We start from the raw sequence: 13,568 nt of genomic DNA, 5'->3' as shown, positions 1-13,568 counted from the left end.
AAGATCACAATGAATATTATAAATTTATTTTGATTTTACTAACAACTTTGATGAGTCTAGAGTATCCTCTGATGATGTTGCAGGTTTGCTGATGACATAGAACTGATGACAGGGACTCGGCCAGGCTGGTACTGGCTGTTGTGCTGGAAGTATCTCTCTCCCTTGGCTATGCTGCTGATCCTTATAGCCAGCATCACGGAAATCATAGTCAACGGCAGCGGGTATAACTTAATCATATGTTTTTCATTGTAGTTGTTAGCCTCCGGATTGCCAAATAATATTAGAAAAGGTTTAAATACCTGCTATTAAGCAATCCAATTTTGTTGTTAGCACAACTAGTTTCGGTGTCTGTGTCTGTGCGACACCATCATCAGGCTGCACAAGGACAGTTATCTTTCTTCATACGAAGAGCGTCATATTTACACAAAAAAAATAAATAAACATTTAAACAAACACGAATACGAGACATTTATGGTAACTGATCAGTTAAGAAAACAGACGACGCTAACCCGGCGGAGTTTGAGTCCAGACTGAGAACTATCCTTGTGCAGCCTGATGATTGTGTCACACAGACACAGACACCGAAACTAGTTGTGCTAACAACAAAATTGGATTGCTTAGTAGCAGCATTATAGCATCAGGTATTTAAACCTTTTCTAATATGTTTTTCATTGTTGACAAATTATTTTTTACATCTGCTCCATACCATCTATGCATCCTTGATATAGAAAAATAAGGCATAAGTATTTGTTTTGATTTGCTTGTTATTGTTTTTATAATTTGTTCTGAATAGTGAAATGGCGTTTTCAATCTGGGTGACGTCTGCATATGATGGGAATATCACACCTACGTTTTTTCATTCCACCACCCACTGGTAGTAATAGTAGTTGTAACTTTATTTATGTGCAACATTTCACTGTGCTTCAGTCACTTCATGTATGAGGAAGGTTATCACTGTTTGCTAGATACCCCGCGTGGGTCGCCAGTAAGGGTGTAACGGAGACACGGGAGTGGCCAGTGTGGGCGCTGCTGCTTATCGGATGTCTTGTGTTGGCAGCTGTGCTGTGGATCCCGGGAGTCGCCATCTGTAGGTCAGTACCCATGTAGCACAGATGGTTGGGCCAACGTTGGTAAATTGTGGAGCCACACAGTTGGCCAACGGTAGAAATGTCACCTCTTTAAACTGTTTTCCAGCCAACCTTTGTCCAACAATGGCCCAACCAAAATTATTTCACACAAAATAATAAAGATTTAGTACGAAAAGCATAATTATTAGTTGAGTAAATTGATTAATAGTTCATAAAAACAAATTTAAAAAAAAGCTGGAACAAAATTTTTTGGCCCAGACGGGTCTCGAACCCGGGTCCTTCGACTTATAAGCCTCTTACCTTACCACTGAGCTATCTGTGATTGTTGATACAGAGAGTTTTCAAGTGGTGAAAGAGTAGCCGACAGTTGCAATGGTCGCAATACTTCAAACATTTTTGATACTACACAGTATAATATGATTCTGTTAATCTGTTAAGGCATCATAAGTAGTTATTTTTTTTTTGGAGTTAGAGAGGATACTGGTATTTGAATATAGATTAATTAATTACCGTTAGATTATTAATGCTATTATAATTGACTGTTATATGATTAATTACTCTTTCCCCTTAAATTGTTGCAAATAAGTTAAAGAATATTAATTTAAAAAATATTTGCATTATTATAATTATTAAAATTCATTGTTGTAGCCCCGGAACTGTAATATGTAAAATATCTGGTTTTACAATACCTTTATCAGTTCCAAAAACTTTTGGAAACTTTTGGAACTGATAAAGGTATTGTAAAACCAGATATTTTATTATAATTATGTTGTGAAAGCTAGACCCAGAGAATGAAAGTCGTGTAAACTCAACTATGGACCATCGTTGGTCCAACAAAAGTATCTTTTGTTGGTCCAACGGAGTGAAAAACGGTTGGACAACGGTTGGCTTGATGTATGATACCCAACAATGCATATTAATGTATTTCATTAACAATGAACCGATGTTGGTCCACAGTTGTAAATATTGGTTGGCCCAACTACGAGATATACAGTTGGACAACGGTTGGTTGGTTGTGGAAGCTCCAACCAACCATCGACCAACTGTCCCACAGTTGGCCAACGTTGGCCCAACCATCTGTGCTACATGGGTAACAACATTGGGGCATTCAGAGTGTGATTAACCTTTTTTGTAGCAATTCTTGTACTTTCATTGTTTGTCCCTCTATTCTAACTGCGTTTGAATGTCAAGAGAATTTCTTAAAACCTAACCATCATGAAATTTTTGCAATATGTAGTCACCAATGGATTAAAAAAAAATGTGATAATACCGCAACCCCTAGGTCCAGCCTGAAGTAATGTGAAAAACAATTCCGGGCTCAAGCAATAATTGTTGAGGACAAAAAAATGTTATATTTTTAAATTTTAATCTAAGAATTAAAATGTGGACATAAAACCTTATTTGGATTTTTTGTACATTACATAAGCTTTCTGATATTCAAATATTTGTGGACCATCGACCTTTGAAAACTGAAGTAGACAACCATCTTCATGGATCAGCTGGAGCCGATTACTAATTAAAATAGAATGTACCTGAATGAATGAGCCAGTATAACGAAGTGTACCAGTGTCAAAATTATCTTTTCTCCCTTAGTTTTTGATAATATTATGGGTGATGTGACTTAAAATTATGTTATAAATTACAGTAGAGGTGTATATTCAGTTTTCCTTGGTCAAAAAGTTGTTGTATTCAACAGAAATAGTTTAATTGAAATCAGAAACTCTGTCGTTGGCTCAATTCAACTACTTCCATTTCACTCTAAAACTAGCCATATTTTTAACATGAGACTGTGCTGTCTTTTTTTATCTATAGTCTACTTTATACATAATGACAACTAAACAAATCTTGACTGTTCCAGAGCTTTTGGGATAGTAATAATAGACGACAACGAGAAAGCCTGGTTTCCAGCACAAGACTTGAAAGAATTCCACGGGATCGTGGAACACCGAGTTACTGCAGCGGAGACTTTATTATTCTGCATTCGTGAGGATGGGACGGAAGGGTTGTGTTGCCCAACGGGTGCGTCAGACGATGATGACGACGACGAGTCTTAGTCTGTCTCCACAACTGCATCCCACGGTCATGTCCAATGGTGCTAAGAACGACAGAAATGATCAACAATGCTTCATCCACTGTAACGTAGGCCTTAAATAACCTGATTGAGTCGGAAAGGTCAGAGAGAAAAGTGATATTGATGTTCCACAAGTTTTTAAATGATATATTTTTTCAGTTTCTTGTTTGTTTACATTTAGCTGTTAGGAAAACATTTATTATTTCCAAATCAAAGTCTGGAAAAAACTTTTCAATATTGGTAGTTCAGGGTTAATTTTCAGATGATAAGCCAAACACGGCTGTTGCAGACAGACGACTTGCGTTATCTTATCCCAACAGTAGCCACAGGCTTGTCCATGCGCCGTGTAACGTAATGGTATTTCATTGTCTTTAAACCACCGTATAAGATTATGAGTGTTTATTTTATTTTCCACAAGTCTCTGATTAATTCTCTTAAACATTTCATTTTTACTGAAAACATCATTGTGATTTTTCACTCTGTCCTTTCAATATCTTACACACTTTGGAAAAAATATTATGTACCGTATATCAACAATTTAAAATTTAAAACAGCTATACCGGTACATTGACAATGATAAGTAATATATCGATGACATAACTATAATCCTCCCCGTCCAAAAAGTTCATTGTAGATCATTTCAAGGATGTTCCGTGAGTTTTACGATCAATGTGTATTCATGCCATTCAAGTTTGCAATAAAATAATCCACATTGATGTAATCATGAGTCAGACCACCTTGAGATGCTAATTTGTTAATGTAGGTTGGCTTTTAGATCCTCCTGTAAAATATTGTTGTAGAAAGTCCAGACAATACTGAGATCAGGTATGTTTGTTGAAAGCATAAGTATGCTTCTCTCTTGCCTTCTGTAAGAATAGGTTAACTGTAATAATAGTTGGGTTTGTGACAGAAGGTTGCGCCAATATTATTTTCTTAAACCGGTTTACAAGTTTTTTTTATTGAATTGAAGCAATAATTAAACAAATTTTACAAAGCAATGGAACATAATATTTGATTACTTGACCTTTTACACTATTGGTAAAATGGTCAATAGTTTGATTTGGAAAAAACTCCATACTATAAGGAAAAAATAGGAACTTTCAACAAGACGTTAAACTATTATTAAAGTAGTTCTTTTACACGTCATTCCACCAAATTGATTTCCCACTAATATTTACAGTTTATATTTAGATTATTTCACTACTAGTCCTGAAAGTGACCCATTTTGGGGAAAGATAGTGGTTTACCAGCGAGGCAAAGCCAAGTGCGTAAACAACTATTGAGCCCCGGAATGAATTTTACATGACGAGTAGTGAGCAATATTTTTCATATTATTCAATTGTCTCGTAATTCTGTTTAAATCTGTCATAGCATATAGTCCAGTCAAGGAATGAGGTGTAGAGTGCGTGAGCAGGTAACTAAGCGATTCCTTCAGAAACTTGTTCAGGGGGCTTAAGGTGTTAACATACCAAAAGTCCTGACTCCTAGGTGGTGAGCCAGGGGGTGGAGGGGGGAAAAAGGGGAGGAGAAAGGTACGCATTTTGGGTTTTTGGATTATATCTCGAAAACTATCAACTTTTTGTATACTATAGTAAATTATAAAATTGAAGAAGATTAAATTTTCTACAAGAAAAGTATATAATGTGTTTATTTTGGTTCAACAGATTACGAGTTATAATATTATTTAATTGATATCTTATTAAAATCTCCTTCCATAAGAAATACATGTAAATTAGTATGCGAAATGGGGCGAATCCTATCCGCCCAAAGGAAATATAAATGATATTCTGGAAATCTTGACAAAATTTCCAGTAATTTGACACTTTAATCATTAAAATTGATCCAAAATTAAGGCGAGGGCGAGGTAACAAAATGTCGAGTTTTGGTGTTTTTTTATTGGAAATATAAAAAAAACCTTAAATCATCCCATTTTTAAACGCTCACCCTCGCTTTAATTTTTGACGAAATTTCATGATTAAAGTGTCAAATTACTGGAAATGTTGTCAAGATTTCCAGAATATCAGTTATATTTGCTTTGGGCGGATAAGATTCGCCCCATTTCGCATACTAATTTACATGTATTTCTTATGGAAGGAGTATTTTAATAAGATATCAATTAAATAAGTTATAACTCGTAATCTGTTGAACCAAAATAAACACATTATATACTTTTCTTGTAGAAAATTTAATCTTCTTCAATTTTATAATTTACTATAGTATACAAAAAGTTGATAGTTTTCGAGATATAATCAAAAAACCTAAAATGCGTACCTTTTCCCCCCCTTTTTCCCCCCTCCACCCCCTGGCTCACCACCTAGGAGTCAGGACTTTTGGTATGTTAACACCCTATGCCCCCTGAACAAGTTTCTGAAGGAATCGCTTAGTTACCTGCTCACGCACTCTACACATACTTTTGGATCATTCATTGACTGGACTAATAGGTTTACAATTTATTTAAAAGTCAGCTGTTTAACAAATATTTTTCGTAATAAAATAATGCATAAAATTAGTGCTCTTCTTGAGCTAAACGGACATTTTGTTTGTTTGGGCAAGGATAATTAATTAATGTTTAAGACTGGCAAAATCATATGTTTTGCCAGATTGGATATCAATGATTTTTGGATAGCTTTTGGATACGGAAATGAGTTATTTTCATAATCAGAGTGATGAAAATAGTATATTACGTTACTAGTCTTGAAAATAGGTGTTTACCGGACGAGTGTGGTCGTTCCCGTGCGAGACGAAGTCGAGTACGGGACTACCATAAGAGTCCGGTAAACACATTTTGGACGAGTTACGTACGATAGTTTACGCCATACTACTAAATCTGTACAAAACCTTACACATTACCACCAACTAAAGGACTAAAAATCACTAGTCATAACCTTTAAGAGAGGTTATGTTTTTGTTTATAACCACTCGTTGTCACCCATGCAGTATAATCAGCTGATTGGTGTCCGGTAAAACTCATTACAGTACAGTGTAGTACGCAATGAACCCCCATTTGATTAAGCTGGCGGCAAATAGCTGTTTTCTGGACTAAATCCTTGCATGGGAAGTTTGTCAAAATAGTTTAGTGTGGCGTAAAAACATATTTTTAAAAATTATAGAGAATTTATAGATTTTGAATTACACCCCTTCTTGACATATCATACATTAGTAGTAAACAAACCAAATAGCTGGAAACTGCTCTGAACGTTTTGCAATAAGATAAACAAGAATGAAATCCAGTGCATTCCAGTCTTAGGAGTTTTGATTCTATAGTTTCATCAAACCGCTTTTAAGATAAGCTTACGGTATTGTCTGCATCCTGTCACAAACCCTTAAGTAGGGAGTGTTGTTACTTAGAGGTCAATAACTTAGACACATAATAACTTAACCAGAAGTACTTAGTTTCTGACTAATAAAAAATGTGTAAATAACATTAAGGAAATATTTAACGAGATACTTGCCTTTACACCATCCCATCCACATATTACATCCGGCCTAATAAAAATAAAAAGAGTTTTCAATTTTCCAAAATATTTTGCTTGCAGGGGTAAAGTGTGTCTGACAATGTAATATTGAAAATGAAAAGTATTAATTAAGTAAGTGTTTAATAATGTTGATCGTCAATGTAAAAAATGAAGTGGCACTAAGGTTATAGTGAGGGCCATTTCAAACGATTTCTTTATACCTCATTTGTCATTTAATAACATTTTAAAATGTTACTTGACTACAAATTGGCGAGTCGGTGGCTCAGTCAGTAGCGCCATGGACTGGCCAAAGGCAGCGATGTTGTGGGTTCGGATCCTGGAACCTGCACTACTTTTTATCAATACACTTCACCCTTGTTGTGTACCGGCTCACCTTTTGCTTTGCTGATTTTGTTCCACGCACATATTCATAGTGTATGTGGATAGGCAAATGCAAGGTTAAAAGAGAATAACCTCTTAAAAAATGTTTAAATGTGAAACTCATAAGTGGATCCAAGGGTTTGTTTCTAGTCAAGAACCGAATCGGTACGTGATATTTCATTGTTGTTTTCAAACATCACACATCAATTTTCTTGTTTAGGGTTTTAGTTTTAGTAAAGCCCAAAACAATCATTAGGTTTGCAAAGTAGTCATTACTTATAAACAAAAACATCAGAAACTAGTTTTTCATGTTGAAACATTTTGCTGTTAGCTATTTATTAGGACTTGTAATGGTAATGTGGTTGAATTAACCTGGTCTTAATCCCTGACAAGGATACAAAAACCATCTCATGCTTTTCATGAAAAATGATTACCCTCAAACTCAAGCAAATCATAAAATGATAATTTAAACACTTTTTTCCCAAGAAACCATTGGAAATGGCCAATATGAGGGTTAGACAAAGAAGTGCCTAGGGTTAAGTCTGTCAATAAATATAGCACATTTTCTATCTCTGCACTCCGTAATTACTCAACGCCGAGCAATAATACACTTAAGGACTGGAAAATTAGCAAAGAACACCTGTACATGCACTAAGTTTCACGTTACAACGATTTATATACGTTCACGACGATTATTGTTTAAAATATATCATCGAAACGCATAGTGGCCTCTAGAATATCAGTTTAAATCTTTACTCCAAGGTTTATTTATTGTGATAAGTGGTTGTTACACATGTAAATGTATCTCTATGGAGTGTACTTGTAGTACTTCTCATTGATGTGTTCCATGTTCGATTAAATGTGATTCAAATTTCTTTTAGTTTTAAAAGCACAAAGTTATATGCACATCTCATAATGTAATTCAGTACAATAATTACATGACTGTAACTTTTTTACTGTTGCACGTTTTATCCTTTTAAATATTATAGAAATGTATTTTATTTATAGATGAATAATATGTATTTCTTCTATAGACTTTTATCTGTATTATACTGATGTATGAATCAGACTAAGTACATTCAAAGGGCTGCTGGAATGTTTATGTCAGTTTATAAAACCTGTTGAGCACAGACACCTGTCTGAGATGTTGTTAGGGAACATTATTATGGATGAAATTTGCAAGTATTATTACAATGTTTACAATACTAATAAATTACAACCTTAAGATTAAAGTGTTGTACATATATCATCACAACTAAATTCACTTGTATTTCTTTATTGATATTGTTATTCTTATGATTACCTCATTCAGAAATCAGAAGTTTTATTTAATAATTAACTCATATTTTAGGCTCCACATTACAATTAAATTGCACAATTACATTACATCTACACATTACAATAAGAGACAAAATGAAAGTAATATAAAACAATCTGATTGGGTTTATCGTCTAGTAGATTCATACATTCTTATGAGGGGGACAAACAAAATAGATCTATAATATAAGTTAGTATTATGGTGTAAACAATATTTATTTATATTTGATATAAAAACAAAGCTCTAGAGCAATTCATGTGGTAACCACACGTAAATTAAATATACTTTTGTGTTGGTTGGTCTATGAAAATAAGCACATACACTATGTATGAACTGTGATATAAAATTATGTACAGCACACTGACTAAATTTTGTATTTATACATTTTATACAAACTATAGTAAAGTGCTGTACAATAGGGGTAGTAGATAGTTAAGCTGAATAAATAGGCCTACTTTTAAGACAGAAACGGGTCGTATAGGCTAAGCAAAGACTTATTACCTATTTTAGTTCAAAGAATTTACAACTGACAAAAACATTCCATATTGACTCAATAATGACAATAATAGTAGAAAAATATGTACCTAAAACAATAAAATGTAGCAATTGCTACTGTTATAGTGATTTTAGGTGAGAATCTTAAAGCTTTCAACATATCCATATAAATAAATTTGTAGAATTTAAGATTGGGTAAATATTTTGTAGCTCTTATAAAAAATATTGAGATAAAATTGTTCTTAATGAGAAATATTTTTGTACAAATCAGATATTGTGCCAGTGAAAAAATGTTTCAGAATATGTCAAAGACAAATACGCGTTTATACCGTACTAGAAAGGTACTAGACTGGCAATTCAAATAGTTTAATCAAAATTTCAGTTATTAGTCAATAAAACTGAAGTAATCAAAATTGAAAATATGTAGGCTGCCATGTATTGGTCTTCATTAGGAAATGCAACGTTTTTTAAACAACCGAGAAACAAAAACATTATTAAATGTCTCTTTCCATATGTTTCTTCTATGTTAACTTTTTTTTACAAACAAAGTACAAATTAGTTTAATTTATTTTTTCATTTGGGTATGTAGCATGTATGTTAAGCTATACATTTTGATTATTTTATGACTTTAAGGAAAATATAAACTAGTTTAAATTAGTTGAATATCATTAACTGTAATATTGAGCAATTAATATTATATGCACAGTTCGTTTGTATGTTGTTCTAAATATAAAATTAATTCTGACAATATTCTTGTGATAGGTTCGTCTTAAAATACAAAAGTTCATTGCAACATAAATGTTAGTAATAATTAGCAATAGATTTCCCATGTCTTGTTACACATTTGAAGCTGTTGTTTTTGTTTATTTGAAATCCAAAGTTACTCGGTTGAGATAGAGAATTTAGCTGGGAAATTTCCGAAGTATATGTTTGCTCCAAAGAAATTATTTCCTTGACAAGCTGTTAACGTTGTTCCACTGTATAAAGAACTAAATGGTCATGGCCTCTTTGGTAAATCATGCAAGTTTTTTTTACACATATTTTGTAAACAATTTTGTAAATATATTTGTCATCACAGATTTTTCTAGATTGTTTGCAAATGGATAAAAATTAGATCCAGTATTAAGGTAATTGTAATAACAGAAGCCCTCTAAGGGAACCCCTCTTTACTTACTGGTGTTTCACAATGAATGAATTAAGGAACTAAAATATAGTTCAAAGTAAAAATGTTTAATGATAAAGATAAACTTCACATTTTACATTTTCATAACATGGTTTGTTAGCTGACTCTACTATGTTGCAATGGACTTAAGTGGTTGACAATAACTATATTTATTCTAAATGTTTTTAGAATTGTTAAAAATCTTGTTGTTGTTAAAAATTAAATATTACAATATGGCACACACCACTTTGATGTACCAGTAGTGCATTTAAAATGTACTAGAATAGTAGATGTTTTTTAATTGTTTTATTTTTCTTGGCCCTAAGTGCAAAAATACATGTACTTTTTTATCAACACAGTATTTTAAATATCACTAAGTTTAAAAAGTATTATATTTTTTAATCCTACTGTACCCACAATTAGTTCACATATCATGACGTACCATATCAATTTATCCTCTATGCACTTTTGAAGTTAAACTGCATATCACTAAATTCTCATATCCAATGAAAATCTTCATATCACAATTTAGTTACATGTAGTATATTAACAAGTGTTAAACGTACGAGTATTATGCGGCCAAAGTACTAATGTATAATTTACCTTTAAGGGTATATCACTTTGTATACATATCTCGTTTAAATAATATTGACATATTTTATTTAAATCTTTGTAAGTTGTGTCATGTTATACATTGTTATAAAAAAAATCAATGGTTGATGTTATTTGTTATAGTGCATATTATTTTGGAACCTGTTATCATTATTTGACAGATTGATTGAGTACAGAAGATTGATTACAGTTGTTTTCTAATTTAATTTTTCATAAATATCATGTAGTTGATAAATTTGGCCCTCAATGGAAACTTTTCCAAAAATTAAGATAGCAGGTTCCAATACCAATTTTAAGCAAACTTATCTATTGAATGTAAATGTACAGATGTTAAGAACTTAGATACGAGACCGTCTTACGAACCAGGAAACTGACAATAATAAATTAGACTCCTCGATACTCTATATTAGTCGATCTTTAGTCTTGGAAACTTGGACAGTAGTTTCTGTAGGGTACAACTGCCTCTTCTGTTTTCTTTTGTCATCCACTTTATGCTATAATGTAAATAGTGTGTAGCATGTTAATAAATGTGTAAATTAGTATGTACATTAGTTTTATCATTTGGGATGAAATGACTATTGAATATGTCAATTTATTTTAGAGAAAGGACATATTTTTGCTTAATTGCATTACACTACTTTTGACATTTCTGAAAGTTCAAATCTCTTAATTTATTTATAAGTCAATATTTTTTTGTTATTTAAGGATTTAAAAACAAAAAATTTGTTTATTCTACTTTAGTCTTGACCTAGTCTGTACTTTTGTTAACGATATAAAACGGGCTGAATAGTTTTTACAATGAAAATTTTTCACAAATAATTTAAAAGTTTTTTTAGCAAATGATATTATTAAGTCTATTAATTAAAATATTTGTGTAAGTGTATCATGATATTACAAAGAAGAACGTATGTGCATTTATAACTGCATAGAGTAACAGTCAATTAATTTGTTGTTAATTATCTTAATTGGAGAGTTTGCTTCAGTCGCAGCGAAAGTCAATATTTCTAGGATCAGTAATTAATTGTGATACACAATTAAATAGAAGAGAGTAAGTAAATATTTTATAAGGCTGTTCGGTTAATTGCTGAAAATGTACAAATGTATTACAGAGGCTGTTGAGTAGTAACTCTAGCAATGCTCAAGTAAATGACTAAATTAATTAATATGAATTTAGGTGTATCAAACTTTGCATTTAATAGTAGAGAAATTTTAAAATGATTTTTTTTTATATGTTGAATAAATAAATACTAAGTCCCAAAATTCTTTAATGACGGTAAGCCTATGTAATTTCAAACGAATCATCTTGCTTCCTTATTATTTTTCTGAACTAAGTTAAATCGTATGGACTACATTTTTTTACTAAAAGAATGTTTCTTTACCACAATTAACTAATTGATTAATTTTAAATGGTTTTTCTAGGTATCCTTGGATGGATATGATTAAACATGTGTTTAATCTTTAAAAAAATAAATAACTTATCCTATAAAAATGGTATTTGAGCTAAATGGTTAACAAACACATCATACATTTTCCAATTATGACAAACTTATCACACACCCTTGGCATATCGACATCCTTATATTTCATTTGTTAGGCCTACATAATTGTATATGCTTTATATGCAATTAATTGAGCATTGCAAGAGTAAGGAACTAGTTTAAATTTTACAATGTTGGTATGAATGTTGTTGTAAAGTTGCCAGCACTGATCACTGTTAGTTGACTTGTAAATAAGTTCTTGTTGTCAAATGTCAGTCAATAAATATATTATTTCGAAGTTTGATTCCTCCCTAAAGACCTGGGTACCTTAGACATGATAATAAAGAAAATAAACTCCAAGCTGTGAGTCAGTCTAGCGGTACGGACTTAAGATCCAAGGGAGCGATGTCGTGGGGTCAGATCCTGGTACCTGCCGATAAATTTGATCAGTACAGTTCAACTTTTGTACTGTACCAGCTCGCTTTACAGGATATGTTCTACAGAAACAGACAGGCCTGAGACCTATGTGGAAGGCCCCCAACATCTTTTAACAAAAAAAATTATAATAATTGGGTCTTCAAGAAGCTACAGCTTAATTTCACCATTTTGCTAGAGAAAAACAAATCAAAGGTATGCAAAAATCTCAATACAAATTATTCATGTGACATCATCATCTAATCTAAATAGCAAAGAGTACAAACAGATTAATGATAAGATTAGTTCTCGCAACCTAGATCTTGCGGCACCAGAACATTACTGAGCCAATTGAGATGCTGACGGAATTAACTGCCGTTAAACTGAAATAAAAAACATTTCCATTATGTAACAAATGAGTCTACTCACTACCAAAACCTTAACAATTTTTAAAAACAAATTAACTGGCCTTAGTCAGTAACAAGACTACAAGATCGCGCCACTCATCTCCATTCATACTTGGCTTAAAATACCTACTTTGTATGATCGCCATTTATTCGAAAAGTATTAAAGTAAATAAGATAAAGAATAACAATATATGAAAACGAGAACATACAGTTTGTATTAAAAAGTGGAGTTAGTTACTTTGTTATTAGGATTATTTTCTTTTTCAAGAAAAACTAAATTCCAAAATCAAACTAATACCGTTTGGTGCCATCAAGTGATTTATAATTTTTTAAATTGGCTTGAAATAGTATATTTATCCTACAAGGCTCGGAAGTAGGTATTGAGGTACGAGTATGATGCATTTTATGCGAGTACTGAAAACATCTTCCTCGGTGAGTCAAGAATGATACTTTTTGCCACCTTACCAGCAACAACTATTTTAAACTACATTTAAACAGAATTTCATTTTTTTAAGGTAACCTTTTATATATTTATTGTGAAAGTGCAATATACCTGTTCAAACGAGTCTAACGTTTATTGAGCAGCTTTATCAGAACCGCCGAAAAAAACTCATATTATGCCTTTTTTAGGAGTAAGAGCACAAGTAAATTTACTGTACTGCAGCTAATTTAACTCACCCCTTCCAG

At 32.4% G+C, this 13,568-nt stretch overlaps 1 protein-coding gene across 1 annotated transcript in view; it reads left to right on the top strand.

The window, feature by feature from the left end:
- The window catches only part of LOC129004386 (sodium- and chloride-dependent transporter XTRP3-like), a 54,933-nt gene extending 51,304 nt beyond the window's left edge, over nucleotides 1–3,629 (top strand). Inside the window, exons 13-15 of the mRNA XM_054432958.1 lie at nucleotides 84–221; nucleotides 966–1,091; nucleotides 2,947–3,629. Coding sequence (XP_054288933.1) covers nucleotides 84–221; nucleotides 966–1,091; nucleotides 2,947–3,142 — 460 coding nt within the window. The 3' untranslated portion in view covers nucleotides 3,143–3,629. The remainder of the gene's footprint in view (nucleotides 1–83; nucleotides 222–965; nucleotides 1,092–2,946) is intronic.
- The last annotated feature ends 9,939 nt before the right edge of the window (nucleotides 3,630–13,568 follow it).

Source organism: Macrosteles quadrilineatus, unplaced genomic scaffold (assembly GCF_028750875.1).
Source record: "Macrosteles quadrilineatus isolate MER2022 unplaced genomic scaffold, UCM_ALF_1.0 Scaffold_9__3_contigs__length_116548681, whole genome shotgun sequence".
NCBI lineage: Eukaryota > Metazoa > Arthropoda > Insecta > Hemiptera > Cicadellidae > Macrosteles > Macrosteles quadrilineatus.
This window is presented reverse-complemented; position numbering and strand designations above follow the sequence as displayed.